Source organism: Enhydra lutris, unplaced genomic scaffold (genome assembly GCF_002288905.1).
Source record: "Enhydra lutris kenyoni isolate GAN:26980312 unplaced genomic scaffold, ASM228890v2 scaffoldscaffold1, whole genome shotgun sequence".
Classification (NCBI taxonomy): Eukaryota; Metazoa; Chordata; class Mammalia; order Carnivora; family Mustelidae; genus Enhydra; species Enhydra lutris.
The window spans coordinates 12826382-12840865 of NW_019154085.1; the positions used below are offsets into that span (position 1 = coordinate 12826382).

The 14484-nt window shown below is 45.6% G+C and overlaps 1 protein-coding gene across 1 annotated transcript in view; it reads left to right on the plus strand.

Moving 5' to 3' along the window:
- LOC111142784 (aldehyde oxidase 2) overlaps positions 1-14484 on the plus strand; it is a 77509-nt gene that overhangs the window by 41894 nt on the left and 21131 nt on the right. Inside the window, exons 23-28 of the mRNA XM_022496084.1 lie at positions 1925-2012; positions 5134-5220; positions 5406-5597; positions 7662-7889; positions 12207-12302; positions 14156-14284. Coding sequence (XP_022351792.1) covers positions 1925-2012; positions 5134-5220; positions 5406-5597; positions 7662-7889; positions 12207-12302; positions 14156-14284 — 820 coding nt within the window. The remainder of the gene's footprint in view (positions 1-1924; positions 2013-5133; positions 5221-5405; positions 5598-7661; positions 7890-12206; positions 12303-14155; positions 14285-14484) is intronic.

Here is a 14484-nt window from a genome sequence, read left to right on the forward strand (position 1 = left end):
CTGCTGGCTTTTCTGTTCCTCGTTCATTGTCTGTGGCTGTTTCTTGGTAGTAACAAAGTACTGTCAGAGCCCAGTCAGCCTACAAAGTTCAAAGGTCCTGCTTCCTTTGACAAATTCTGTGTAGTTCAGAGCTAGGTCCCAAGGCATTCAGCCATGTGTCTCATTCTGCAGTGAGCGGTGTAAGATCACAAGATCTGAATCCCATGTCCAGTTCTCTCCATAATGAACCTCTCTATTTGCACCCACCAAGTACCCAGCAAGGGATAATCAGATCACCATACTCCTACCAGGCTTTGTGTCCTTAAGACCCCTCGAGCATTACTGCACATCAGAATCATCCAGGGAGCACTTAAATCCCAATGCCTAGGCTGCCCCATGAAGATCCAGGCATCACCATATTTAAAATTACCCCAGGGGTGCCACTGTGCAGCCAAGTGTGGGGACCAGTGCCTTCAGCTACAGCCCTACCTTCGCACACATCTGGCGTGCACTTAACAGTTCCCAGAGTAGAGTTCCCAAACTGTTGACAAGACTCGCCCAGCCTCCTAGAAATCCCAGACCCATCAAATCAGAATCACCAGGGGGTAGTCCCAGAAGCTTTCCATTTAACTGATGCTCCAAGCAGACTTCAACATTAAAAAACAACAATAACAACAACAACAACAACAAAAAACCACACACACACACAAGGAAAAAAAGAACAGGAAACTTTGTGCCAGCATTGTAGCTTTCAACATGTACCTGAAAATAGCTGCATAAGAATCACTGAGAAGGGTGCCTGGGTGGCTCAGTGGCTTAAAGCCTCTGCCTTCGGCTCAGGTCATGATCCCAGGGTCCTGGGATCGAGCCCCACATCAGGCTGTCTGCTCAGCAGGGAGCCTGCTTCCCCCTCTCTCTGTCTCTGCCTGCCTCTCTGCCTACTTGTGATCTCTGTCAAATAAATAAATAAAATCTTTAAAAAAAAAAAAGAATCACTGAGAAAAATGCCAATTCTAGGCCCCTCCCTAACATATTGAATGACAGTCCTAGTGCTAAGATTCAGGAATCTGCATTTTCACCGACACACCAGATGATTCTTTTGTACTCCGAAGAGTCCTGGAACCACTGCCCTAGAGATACAGCAAGGCTAAAGCTCCGAGTACCCGAGGGCCCAGCTTGGCCAACAGAGTAGCATTCGGGGGTAGAGATGAAGATGCTAACCCAGCTGGCTAAGGGCTTGCCCTTGGTTTTGCAGTTGTGTTGTTAAGTTTGCATTTATCTATTCGCACTCCTACTCTTTTGTAGCAGGTGGTGGGGATATGCAAAATGGCTGGATCTGGTTGAGCATCAAATCTGAAGCCGTAAGAACACACGTTAGGGACACCTGGGTGGCTCAGTCAGTTAAGCATCTGTCTTCAGCTCAGGTCATGATCCCAGGGACCTGGGATGGAGCCCCACATCAGGCTCCCTGCTCAGCGGGGAGCCTGCTTCTCCCTCTGCCTGCTGCTCCCGCTGCTCGTGCTCTCTCCTTTCTCTCTCTCTAACAAATACATAAATAAAATCTTAAAAAAAAAAAAAAGAACACACGTTAACTGGCGTGTGACATCAATATCGCTTTAGCTAGATCTCCAGCCATTGAGTAAAGACTGCAGAGACAGCGTGATTTGGTCACATGTCAATTCAGATCGGCACCCAGCTCACTGCACGCTCTCAGGGAATACACAGGGGACGACTGGACGGTGAAATGAGTGGTTGGATAAATGGATGGGACAAGGGATGAAGGATGGACGGGTAGAAAGGCAGGCAGATGGGAGGGCGGTAGACCATTAGATGAGGGAATGAAGAAATGGGTGGGCGGAAACTAGATGGGGAAATGGAGGAACAGGGGAATGGGTGGGTGGTGGGAGGAATAGGGGAGAATACAACCAAGATTTGTTTTCTTTAGAACTGGTCGTCCCGTCCGTCTTGTTCTTGATCGCGAAGACGATATGTTAATAACTGGGGGAAGGCACCCATTATTTGGAAAATATAAAGTGAGTGTTAAAGATGAAATTATTAAAATACATCATCTTATCTGAGTGGTTTTATCATTTTGATTTTGCTAAATTCTAAAAACAATAATCTCACCTAAAATATTCAATGAAAATGCTGTGTATTTGAATATCCATAAAGTTTACAAGGAACTTTTAGTAATCTAGTATAGATTGTGAAGAAATTGAATGATAAAAACACAATTTCAATTGATAAAAAGATTACTGAAGGAATAAGACTTTCGTTAGTGGTTCCTCAGAGACAAAAAATGAAGGAAGCTACAAGCACTTGTTATACCAAAACTTCCTGACTATAAAAATATTTTGTAGTAGGGACTCCTGGGTGGCTCAGTCAGTTAAACATCTGCCCTCGGCTCAGGTCATGATCCTGGAGTCCTGGGATCGAGCGCTATATCAGGCTCCCTGCTCAGAGGGGGGCCTGCTTCTCCCTCTCCCTCTCCCTATGCCCACCCCCCGGTCCCAACCCCCGGTCATCAACCCCGGCTATCTCTCTCTTGCTCACTTTCTCTCTCAAATAAATAAAATCTTTTTTAAAAAAAGAAGAAAATATTTTTGCAGTTGAAATGTTTGGAAACAATTTTACCATTTTAACTACAAAATCATTTTTACAAGTGTTTCTGCCAAGTTGTTATGAAAGTGTCACAAAAGTTCTTTGCAAATAGGAAAAAAAAAAACGCTAACTAATGAAATCATTTTAAATTGTTTCAAACCATGCTCATTGTGTTTTATACAACTATGGCATAAACAGCATTAAAAATAATGTTAACATCTAGTCGACAACAATAGTACTTTTCAAATTTGTGACTGAGTTTTTAGGATGGTTCTAATGTAATGTTTCTATATCAAAGATGTTTTATCTGGGAATTGCTTATAGCACACACATAGTTAGATAGTCTACCTGATGTCATGTCTAATGATTTAGATTACTAAAATATATTTCCTGGATTACTAAAGCCATACCACAGCACCATTTATTTTCTTCCCTCGGCATTAATGATTTTTGTAATTAGGGAGGAAAAGACCACAGCTGGCCATTAAATTTTTCATTTGCCTTCAAATGCGCAGAAATCAATACAACTATTATTATCTTCTAGCACCAAGAACAACGTAGAGGCACATTCCAGGATTATGGCTATATGTTTTGTTATGGTGGCTATTGAGTTCTTTGGTTTTGGCCTGAGTTATAAATTAGGCTTTATTTATATTGCATTTATGCGACTATTTTAGTACTAGTACTTATTAAGAAGATTCTAGACTGTAAATATTTTCGTAATTATAGTAACATAAAATAAAACTAAAATGAGGGAAATAGACTTTGGAAAATCCAAAGTTTATTTTATTTTTTATTTTCTAAAGATTTTATTTATTTATTTGATAGAGAGAGAGACAGCACAAGTAGAGGAGCAGCAGGCAGAGGGAGAGAGAGAAGCAGGCTCCCGGCTGAGCAGGGAGACAGATGCGGGGCTCAATCCCAGGATCCTGGGATCATGACCTGAGCCGAAGGCAGACGCTTAACCAACTGAGCCATCCAGGTGCCCCATAAATTTTATTTTATTTTTAAAGAAATACAATCTTACTTCCAATATAGTAAGATGTTAGTGCGAGAGAGGTGTGTGTGTGCATATGTGTATATAGAGAGATCCACATTCAAAACCAGCTAACAAAGTTTTGCTCTGTTCATCAGAGCTATTTGTAAATTAACATAAAAATGTTTATGTGAAAAGAGGTTCTTCTGAAATTCTTGAAAAGTTTATAAACAGTTTAAGAATTTTCTCTACTGGGGCGCCTGGGTGGCTCAGTGGGTTAAGCCTCTGCCTTCGGCTCAGGTCATGGTCTCAGGGTCCTGGGATCGAGCCCCGCATCGGGCTCTCTGCTCAGCAGGAGCCTGCTTCTCCCTCTCTCTCTCTGCCTGCCTCTGCCTACTTGTGATTTCTGTCTGTCAAATAAATAAATAAAATCTTTAAAAAAAAAAAAAGAATTTTCTCTACTACCTTATTTATTACATTGTTTTGCTTGGCAATCCTTTCTTCATGAAAAGTCACAGATAAACTTCAACCTAGCATTTGTCAAAATTACCATAAACTCTGAATTTGTGGCTTTTTCTACATGTACTAAGTGCTCTGCTTTGTTATCTAACATCTCCATAGATGATAATAGCCATATGGTTGTGCCCATTTCCAAAAAGGCAAAGGGACCAGGGCCAATCCTTTTCTGGTAGAACTACAACAGGAAGAAGGAGATTTTCAGTCTGGGCTGTGCAGACCAACAGGCCTACGTGGGTAGGAGGGGAGTGGCAACTTCAGAAACACGCAAGGTTCTTCGAGTCCCGGTAAGAACGGCAGCACTAGCCCACATCTGTGCATCCTGTTCACAAAGCACTTGAGCAGCTCCCTATGATGAGAGCAGCCCTTCTCATGTCCATGCCCCAGGCCTCAGCTTCCAAGGCTTTCCCATAACGAGATGCTCTGTGATTCATTCCCACACACTCTGGAATTCCAGACACTTTTCCACAAGGCAGAGAAACTACAGACTAAATTAGGAGGAAAAGTAGTAAAAAGTGAAGGAGACTTGGGGTGCCTGAGTGGCTCAGTCAGTTAAGCATCTGACTTCAGCTCAGGTCATGATCTGAGGGTCATGGGAATGAGCCCACGGGAAAAGCCCTCCATGGGGCTCCTTGCTCAGCAGGGAGTCTGCTTCTCCCTCTCCCTCTGCCCTTCCCCCCACTCATAAACGTGCTCTCTCTCTCCCTCAAATAAATAAATAAAACCTTAAAAAAAAAAAAGTGAAGGAGGCTCTTCCAGAAACAAGGAAGGAGAGGGTAGCAATTCTACACCAGCAGGCAGGCAAGGGCTTTGGAATTCCATAACTGACTGGGAAGCCAGGAAAGGACTCCTGGAAATGAAGAGCTCCTCCAAAGTCAGATCCGAGGAGGTCTTTGTCAGATAAGCACTGAAAAATGAGGGGACGGTCAGGTGTGGCACACACAGAGCAAAGGAAAGCATTGTCTGCCTTTCAATCCTGCCCAGTCCTAGAGCTGGGCTGTGACTTAAACTTGGCTTGTAAATATTAAACGGATCATAAAATGTCCTTCATTTGGTGACAGGTGGGGTTCATGAACAATGGGAGAATCAAAGCTCTGGACATTGAGTGCTTCCTTAACGGAGGATGCATGCTGGACGACTCCGAGCTGGTACGTGCTTCAGAAACGGCATCCTTCTGGATCCTGACCCCAGGGCAGAATTTCCAGATGAGTCTTTATGGAGCATGTTTCTTCAAGTCCTTACCCAAGTTTCACAAGCAGTTAGACTCTTACTTGACTTGTACAGGAAAAAAGAAGTATTGGCCAATATGTATTAATATCTCCTTTCACTTTAGGTAACAGAATTTCTTATATTAAAGCTGGAAAATGCATATAAAATCCGCAACCTCAGGTTCCGCGGCTGGGCATGCATGACACATCTACCATCAAATACCGCCTTTCGGGGATTTGGCTTCCCACAAGGAACCCTAATAACAGAATCTTGCATCACAGCTGTGGCAGCCAAATGTGGCCTTCCGCCAGAAAAGGTAAGGTGGTAACCAAGGTTGGTGAAGGCTCATCTGAGCTGGGGAACTGGCTACCCAAGGAAAGACCCTAGGAGAACCACTCAACTTAGCCTTGACCCAGAATTCGAGATAAATTCAGAGCTACTTGGAAGAAATGACTTTCCACTATTCTAACCACACTGAGGGAATTAAAAAGTGAACATCCCCCTTTTCATCCCATCATCCTTACTGGTCAAGAGTAACCACTGTTCATAGTTCTGTGTTCCAGCCCTTTACCTTCATACACACACGGGTAAACACTGACATAACACACGCACACGCGCACACTCATACATACAAACACACACACATATGAACATAGAGAATTATTTACCAAAATGGGACCATGATAAGCAAATCATACTTTTTCTACTTGACAGTAAGCCATGGCTATCTTCCTCTTCCATTAGAATGATCCATTTCATGCTTTTTCATAACTGAACAGTATTATGTAATAGGGACTTTCTGTAATTTATTTAGCCAATCCACTATGATACACATTTATGTTGTTACCCATTTTTGGCTATCAAAATGATGTTGCAAGAAACATCTTGGTACAGACACACCAAAATGTAGATGTATTTTTGCCCTGTGTTATATATCTGTAGGATAAATTTATAGAAGCGGAATTGCCAGTATGCTTGAAAATTTTTGAGAGATCTACTACCAAAAGATGCTCCCCAAAATACTATTTTACAGTATCCTAGAGGGTGCACCGTATAGACAGGTTGTTAGGCTAGAGAGATAGCCACTGTCAGTTGAGATAATTACCAATAACACCTTTCTAACCCTCAGACATTTCAATAGACCCTAGCCTACTTTTTACACTTCTTTTCCCTATTTCCCCAATATAGTCCCTCTGCTCTAGAAGCCACATTTAAATATTGCCCTTTGAACCCCTTGGCCCCAAAGTTCAACAGAGAAGACCATCAGCTTTGTGACCGTCAGGGTACTTCCTACACACAGGAGAACACCTACATGTTATTCAAGGAAGACCATAGATATCCTAAGAGAAGTCACACAGAGTGTTCTGTGAGTACAAAGGGGAAAAACATCGCTTTGGCTGGAGGGGAGGAGAGTCAGCAAGATCTTTCTGGAGAAGATGACACTTAAGATAGGCCTTGAAGAATAATGGGCAGAGATAATGGAAAGGTGATGCAGGCAAACCGAGCAGCTCCAGCAAGGAGAGGAAACCTCTTTGTGATTCAGTCTCCTTATCTATGAAACAAGGCTGATATGACTCACCACACAGAGTTCCTGCGGGAATCAAATGAGTTAGCACTTGTTAGAACATGTGTTTTCGTAAACTGGGTAGTATTATTCCAGTGTCACTGCGGATAATGACAAGTATTCAGCGTTACTTAGAGGGACATGGGAAGAATGAAGACTTCCGGAGCGTATCTCACGCACAATCAAATCTTGCAGACTTCCAGGACACACGACACCCCATATTCAAATACATTTTTAAAAACATTTGGCCACACATTCCAGAGGCGATGGGAAAGCTTAGAGTCGATCCACTGCTTGTCACCAGCTGCAGTACAGTTCCTCTGTAGCAGAACAAATCTTCAGTTATGACAGTACATCCTTGCTTTGTTATACAAGCTACCAACTCTTCTTCGTCCTCTAAACCTTGTAGGAAAAAAGGAGTATCTGTTTCCCTCAGCCCCTCCATCCTGCTGCCCTCCAGGGACCAGTTACTACCCCTACCTTCCACTTTCAGTGGGGAGGGGAGGGGCAAGGAGGGGAGAAGAGGAGCAGAGGGAGAGCAAGCTGCCTGCTGAGCAGGGAGCCCAATGTGGGGCTCAAACCCAGGACCCTCGGATCATGACCTAAGCCGAAGGCAGACGCCCAACTGACTGAGCCACCCAGGTGTCCCTAACTCCCATTATTTTTGCAAAATCACATGCTGTTTAAAGAAAGAAGCAGCACCCTGTCTTCTCCCCACCAAAGTTTGTGTTTTAATTTGAAAGTTGTTTCAAGTCTCTCTTTTGCAGTCAGTTTCTGTCTTACCATAGCTATCAACTTGACTTCTCACCATTTCAGATTAGGGAGAAAAACATGTACAAAACAGTTGATAAAACCATCTACAAACAAGCATTCAGCCCTGAGACCCTGATAAGATGTTGGAATGAGTGTCTGGACAAGTCTTCCTTTCACAGCAGAAGAATGCAAGTGGAAGAGTTTAACAAGAAGAATTATTGGAAGAAGAAAGGCATGGCAATCGTCCCCATGAAGTTTTCAGTCGGCTTTGCTGCCACAAGCTATCATCAGGTAAGGCTTTTCTATGTGGTAAATAGCCCTCAGATGGGACGCACTTCTCACCCTGTCGGCTCATGCTGGCTTTGGGAGATGGTCACATTCCCCAGGCACCGAGCTCCTCCCTCCCCCAGCACCTGAGAGAAATGCAAGCACGCTCGGCTCAGAGCAGCTGCTGCATCGGCAAGCTCGTGAAACGCAGTCCCGCAGAAAACATGGCTCCGTGGCAGAAAAGGGCATCAGGAAGCCTGCTACCAGCACAGCTGCCGGCTCTCAGCAGTGACCACGATCGCCACCCCACCCCACCCCGAATCATCCCTTATGCTAAAGGGAATGAGAGCGCACAAGGCCTGGGGTGCTGAGCTCTCTGAGCCCAGGGCTTACGGCTTGGGCAGGAAGTGGGCCTCTCCCGGTCTGTGCCCCAGGCCCTCAGCTCTCCTCAGTGCCCCAAAGTCTAGGCAGAGAGGTCACTGCATGTTGCCCTGACAAGCTGGCTATTTCCAGCCACCTCTCCCAGGAATCTATGTCAATTCTAGTGGGGAAACGGGTGCATGGTCCAAAAGTCCTTCCAGGGAGATTGCAAAAGGAAGAGGCAATCATCCTCTGGGAGAGGCGCTCAGAGGCCCCATCCAGAAGGCAGGAGGAAAGGTGGCAAATAGATGAGTCCGTTAAACAACACAGGACTGTTATAGACGAGTGTTCCCAGCAGTCCCAATGGGCGCCCTATGGGGAAGCTGTTTAGAAAACTGGGAAATGTTACTGCCTCCCCATTATTGTCCACCAGAAGCAGAGACTCTGCAACTGGAAAAAGCTTGTGTGCATTAGATCTAAATCTAAATCTAAAAATGCATTAGATCTCCCTGTGCATGTACCAATGAAAGCATTTTCCCCCTTCACACCCAACTACCAGTCGCCAGCAGACACCCGTGCGTGCACACACGTCAAAAGCTGCCCTGCTCGAGGAAACCCTTTTCAGGGCATAAAGCACTCGCCCCCAGACTCCAAGCAACTGGAGTCGGGTGGACCTGAGCAATGCTTGGCCCTGCCACTTACGAGCTGTGTGATATTAAGCAAGTTACTTAAACTCTCAGTCTCAGCTTCCTCGATTATAAAATGAGAATAATAATCCTTTCTCTCAGGATTGATGAGGACTCAACAAGCTAATAAATGCAAAGCACTTGGCAGGGTTCCTGGAGCTCTGCGTAGCTGTCCAGAGCCACGCACTCCCCTCCACCAGGAGACCTCAGATGCACCTCTCGGGGCCACAGCTCCCCCAGCAAGTAGGAGGGGACTCCTGGTCTCCTGAGTCAGGGCCAGCATGCCTGTCCACAGGGCGGTGCACAAGGCTAACCGTCACAACTGTGGGCCTGGACTGACTCAAGAGCGGGAGGAGTGAGTCTAGATAACTGCCTGCGGGGTTTTCTTTTTTTCCTCCGACACCAAATGCTGTGTTCTTTTCCGCACCAATCCTCCAGCAGCTGAGCGGGAATCCAGTTCTGACACTAACTACCCAGAGCTAGCACAGGCCCCACCGATCAAGGGCTAAGACCCACAAGACTGCCTCCATTTTCAAAACCAGCAAAAGTGAGTTGCCCAAGCTATTCACACTCTGCCCGGGCAGCCACGAATTCAGGGGTTTCCACTACCCACCTCCCTTAGGTTCGGCAGTTTGCTAGAGCAACTCACAGAACTCCGGAGAGCACTCTGCTTACTATCATGACCGGTTTGTTACAAAGGACACCACCCAGGAAGAACACACAGGGCAAAATGTGTGAGAGGGGAATGGGGCTTTCACGCCCTTCCCCTCCAGCCAGTGGCTGTGGCCACCCACCCAGAGGCTCCCCAAACCCGTCGTTTGTGAGTTTTATGAAGGTTTCATTACACAGGCACAGTTGAGGAAATCATTGGCCATTGGTGATCAAACTCAATCTCTGGTTCCTCTCCTCTTCCTGAAAGTCAGAGGGTGGGGCTAAAAGCTGCAACCCTCTAACCGCATGGTCGGTTTTTCTCGCAAGAGTTCCTACCCCCTACAAACTGTCTAGGCTTCTCCCAAGAATCATCTGAACAGCAGACAAAAGACAGTAAATTCTCAGAATTTTTGGACCTCTGTGCCAAAAATCAGGGACAAAGACCATATATTTATTTTTTATTATATGACACATCCCCTCACCTGTATGGCTGCCCCTCACCTAAACCACAGTCTACTCTGCCATCATCCAAGGGAGCCAACTTCTCACCTCAACACACACACACACACAGCCTTAAATCAAGCAATGACTTTAAAGCTCTATTTGAAAGGCCTCCAGTTTCTTCACAGAGATCAAAACTGATGTGTCCAGGAATCACCAGGCTCAGAGTTGAAACATGTTATTTCAGGGCAGCTGATGACTCACAAAGCTGGAACACCTACTCTCCGAACTAGGCATGGGGAGCACGGTCAGAGGGAGTCAGAAGACCCACAGTGATAAATACTATTATTAGCATCTATAAGCCTGGGTGCCCCAGAGCTCCTCCAAGCTATTGAGACAGAATACAGTGAGGTCCTAATTTCTCCCCCTTCTCTTCCTCCTCCTCCTGGAATGCAAAATACATTTCCATTGGTCCAATTCAACAAACATTTATTTAGTGTCTCTGTGACTCAGCCTTCTCCGAGTTCTCTACAGGACATGAAACCGAACGAGACCAAGTGCCCTCCTTCCATGAGATGCTCCCAGAAGAGCTGGTCACCCCCTTTATTCACTGCCTGCAGCTGTCATAAGGAAGTACCACCAACTGGGTGGCTTCCAACAACAAATGTATATTCTCCTGGTTCCTGAGGCTTAAAGTTCAAAATCAGGGTGTCTGCAGGGCAAGGCTCCTCAGAAGTTCCCTTGCCTCTTCCAGCTTCTGGTGTCTCCCCGTGTCCTTTGGCTTGTGGCCATGTCACTCCAGTCTCGGCCTCCATCTTCACGTGGCCTTCTTTGCTGTGTGTCTTCACACAGCCTCATAGAAGAACACCGGTCATTGAATTTAGAGCCCATCCTAATCCTCTATGACCTCATCTTAACTAATTATATCTGCAAAGACTCTATTTCCAAAGAAGGTTGCATTGGAAGGTTCCAGGTGGGCAGGAATTTGCAGGGGACACTAGTCACACCAGTTCGCCCCTGTAAGAGGACGTGCAGAGAAGCAGGTAACTGATCCTTCCCAGATGGGAATGAGAAGTGTTTGCGGAAGCTCTAACAGAACAGAGACCAGAGGTATAGGTCTGATGGCCTTACTGTCTGACGGCCTGGGAGACCAGGAAGTGAGAACAGCTTTAGCATGAGCACAGGTCAGGAAGGAGCAGCAGTAAGGCAAAGCAGGAAACGATAGCGATGGGACTAGAAAAGTACACTAGACCGAATCCTAAAAGACCTCATGTTGTAATAAGGAGCTAGGCTTCGCCATACAAACAATGGGGAATTGGGCCCACCTTGCCCAGCAGTAAACCCTTCTTCCCTTTCAAGATTCCATTCAATTGTGTCCTTAGGGAGCCCTTCCCAAGGCTTCTCAAAAGCTGTTGGATCTGCCCTCCCAGGTCCCTAGGGCCCCTTATACCATGCCCATTGTCTCACAAATCATTCTGCATTGTGACCTGCTTTCCAACCTGTCCCCCATCACAGTGGGAGCTACTACATTGTGGAGGAAGAAATACATCTTGTTCATCTGTGTATATCCAGAGCTGAGCACAGGTTGGCACAGAACATGCGTCAAGTACATAATAAATGTTTAATTAGTTAGCTCAATGGTCCGCCAGAGACTTTAAGCAGGGTAGTGACTTGCAAAGAGTTGGAACCAATAGTCGTTAACTCCTGAGTATCCAAAGGGGCTCCTATTAAGCCAGGTTCCTGGGACACCTGGGTGGCTCAGTCAACTACGCATCCAACTCTTGGTTTCAGCTCAGGGCCTGATCTCAGTGTCAGGAGATCGAGCCCCATGTCAGGATCCATGCTCAGTGTGGCGTCTGCTTGAGATTCTCTCTCCCTCCATTGCCCTCCCACTCCCCCATTCATCCTTACTCATGCTCTCTCTTTTGTGCTCTCTCTCAAATAAAAAAAATCTTTTCCAAAAAATTGTAAATAAAAAATATAAATAAATAAATAAATAAATAAATAAAACCAGGTTCCTAAATAGGAATGTTCTTTACAGGTGACTTTTGCATAGAACAGAACTAAGCTTCAGAATCCCACCAGGAAAGCTTGCCTCTCCGACCCTCCCCATTCTGTGAGACGGGGGTGTCACTACCTCATTGGTTTGCATCGAACCTCACTAAACTTGCACTGAGCTGTGCCTTCTGGGTTGTTCTATTAGGCAGCTGCCCTCGTTCATATCTACACGGATGGCTCTGTATTGGTCACCCATGGAGGCAACGAACTGGGACAAGGTATTCACACCAAAATGCTGCAGGTAAGCTACCTACAATTAAGTCATTTATCTCTCTATACATTGTTGACATGACTGGCATTTGGCACTAATTATAGGGGAGATGATCAAACCCTAAGGTCTTGACTATTCGGTTGAAAATCTTCTTCCATATTAAAATGGAATGTCTGAGATAGCAGAAATCCCATGTATGTACGAATAGTCCCAGAACGTGGCCAGGCTTTTGGGTGGAGGTTGTGGTTAGTGACAATGAGCCCTGGAGCACCGTGGCAGGTGCCCCGTGCAGGCTTTACCTACAGCAAGAGTTCCCCAGCTTTTCTATTTCGACCAGTATGCATGATTTTTAAAGTATGGACATTAGGTTGCTAATACACAATTTGGAGAAGTAAGGACAAGTATGTCATCAACTGTCACCACATTATAATTTCTAAAGTATATTTTAACACACGCACGCACATATGCACAAAGTAGGAAGATAAGATCTCAAGAGAAAAAAGAGAATAATCCTTTAAATTGAACACATCTAACCATGACCAATTAATTAGATTACTATAGTACATAGCTCAGTTTGACCCTCCGGCCCCTTAGCTCCTCTGGACTACGCCCCCTACATTCCACAGAGTCCTACAGGCCTCCTCAATTCTGGTACCCTATAGCCCCATTTCCCTCCTTTCCCCAACTCTGGCCACAGATAGAGGTGCAGGTGCCAGGTCTGGCTGGTCACAGCTCCTGAACCCACCGGCTGCAGAGATGGGCCGAGGGGAGAAGCATGGGACCAAGATCCTTTCCTGGACTGATGTGTCGATGCTGGCAGAAAAGGATTAGCATCCCCTTACGGTTGCTGAGCTCCTGTGCTGTAAGCGAGGGGTTGTCAGAGGCCCTTCTCCTGCTCCATCAAGGAAACATGCCTATTCTTGGAAATAACAGCCATCGTAGGAAGAAAAATGAATGTGAGAGGCAGCGAGGCAGTGAGAGGACCCTGAAGAGACCAGAAAGACTTCGATACAGATGTATGTGACGCGGCCTCCCCTGTCCTTCCCAGCGAGGGGACCCAATACATCTCTTGGGCTCTTCATCACCAAACAAATTGCCCCCCCTTTTTTTCTTTTCCCATTTTGCCTCTTTCTGGGGAAACTTAATCTTACAACAGCGTTAGTCTGTAGATTGTCACTTGGGAACAAGTCCGTAACTACAGACATCTGGAGAAAAGTGTTTTTGCCAAAACTAAAAGACAACAGAAACCAAAATCGTGCTTTTTCCCTTCCTTCCTTCCTTCCTTCCTTCCTTCCTTCCTTCCCTCCCTCCCTTTCTTTCTCTCTTTCTCTTTCTTTGTGATTCAATATCTTTCTTTCCACGTGTGTCTGCTAGAGAACCTGGAAGAAAAATAACAGAAAAGAAGAAAGCGAACAGCAAATACTAGAGGAGTATAAACAGGAGGAAAAAAATAGAAGACAAAAGAGGGAGAATCAAAAGATAAGGTTGGGATGAGGACATGAGAGAAGACAGGCCCTCGAGGTCATTTGAAATTTGTCGGATGTTCATACCAACAGATTTAAGACCAACCTCTGAACCAGTCAGTCCGATCCCTCTCTCCCTGCCACTGTCACCAAATAAAACTCAGAAAAAAAGGAAACCCTTCACATGCTAAACACACTAACTTTGAATGGAAGAACCACTATGGAATAATACCAAGAAAAGGCTTTAAAAATCAGCAGGGCTCTACTAAAAAGTGGTTTTAATTTTTTTAAGACACATTAATTTAGGCTTTCAAGGATATCATGGATGTAATAAAAACAGTAGGATTTTTTAATTAAAAAAATGACTCACATCTTCCTAGAAGACTTCACCAGACTTGAAAATATTTGTATTTCTCCCAGGTGGCCAGCCGTGAACTGAAAATCCCCATGTCCTCGGTGCACATCTGTGAAACAAGTACGGCCATGGTACCCAACACCGTCGCTACAGCAGCTTCCATCGGCTCAGACGTGAACGGCAGAGCCGTGCAGGTGCCCTCCCCGGCCTGTCTTTCCCTTCCGCACCTTGTGCGTTATCTCAGGCTCTCCAAGCTCGATGCAGACACAAGCAGTTGGGTTCAGAGAAGTCATCTGTGGCATTAAACACAGTCTCAGGATAACCAGACTGTCAGGCGAGCGTGCTCATTCGGGGAGGGGACACTGAGGGGACACGTAGACACGTAGTGACAGCG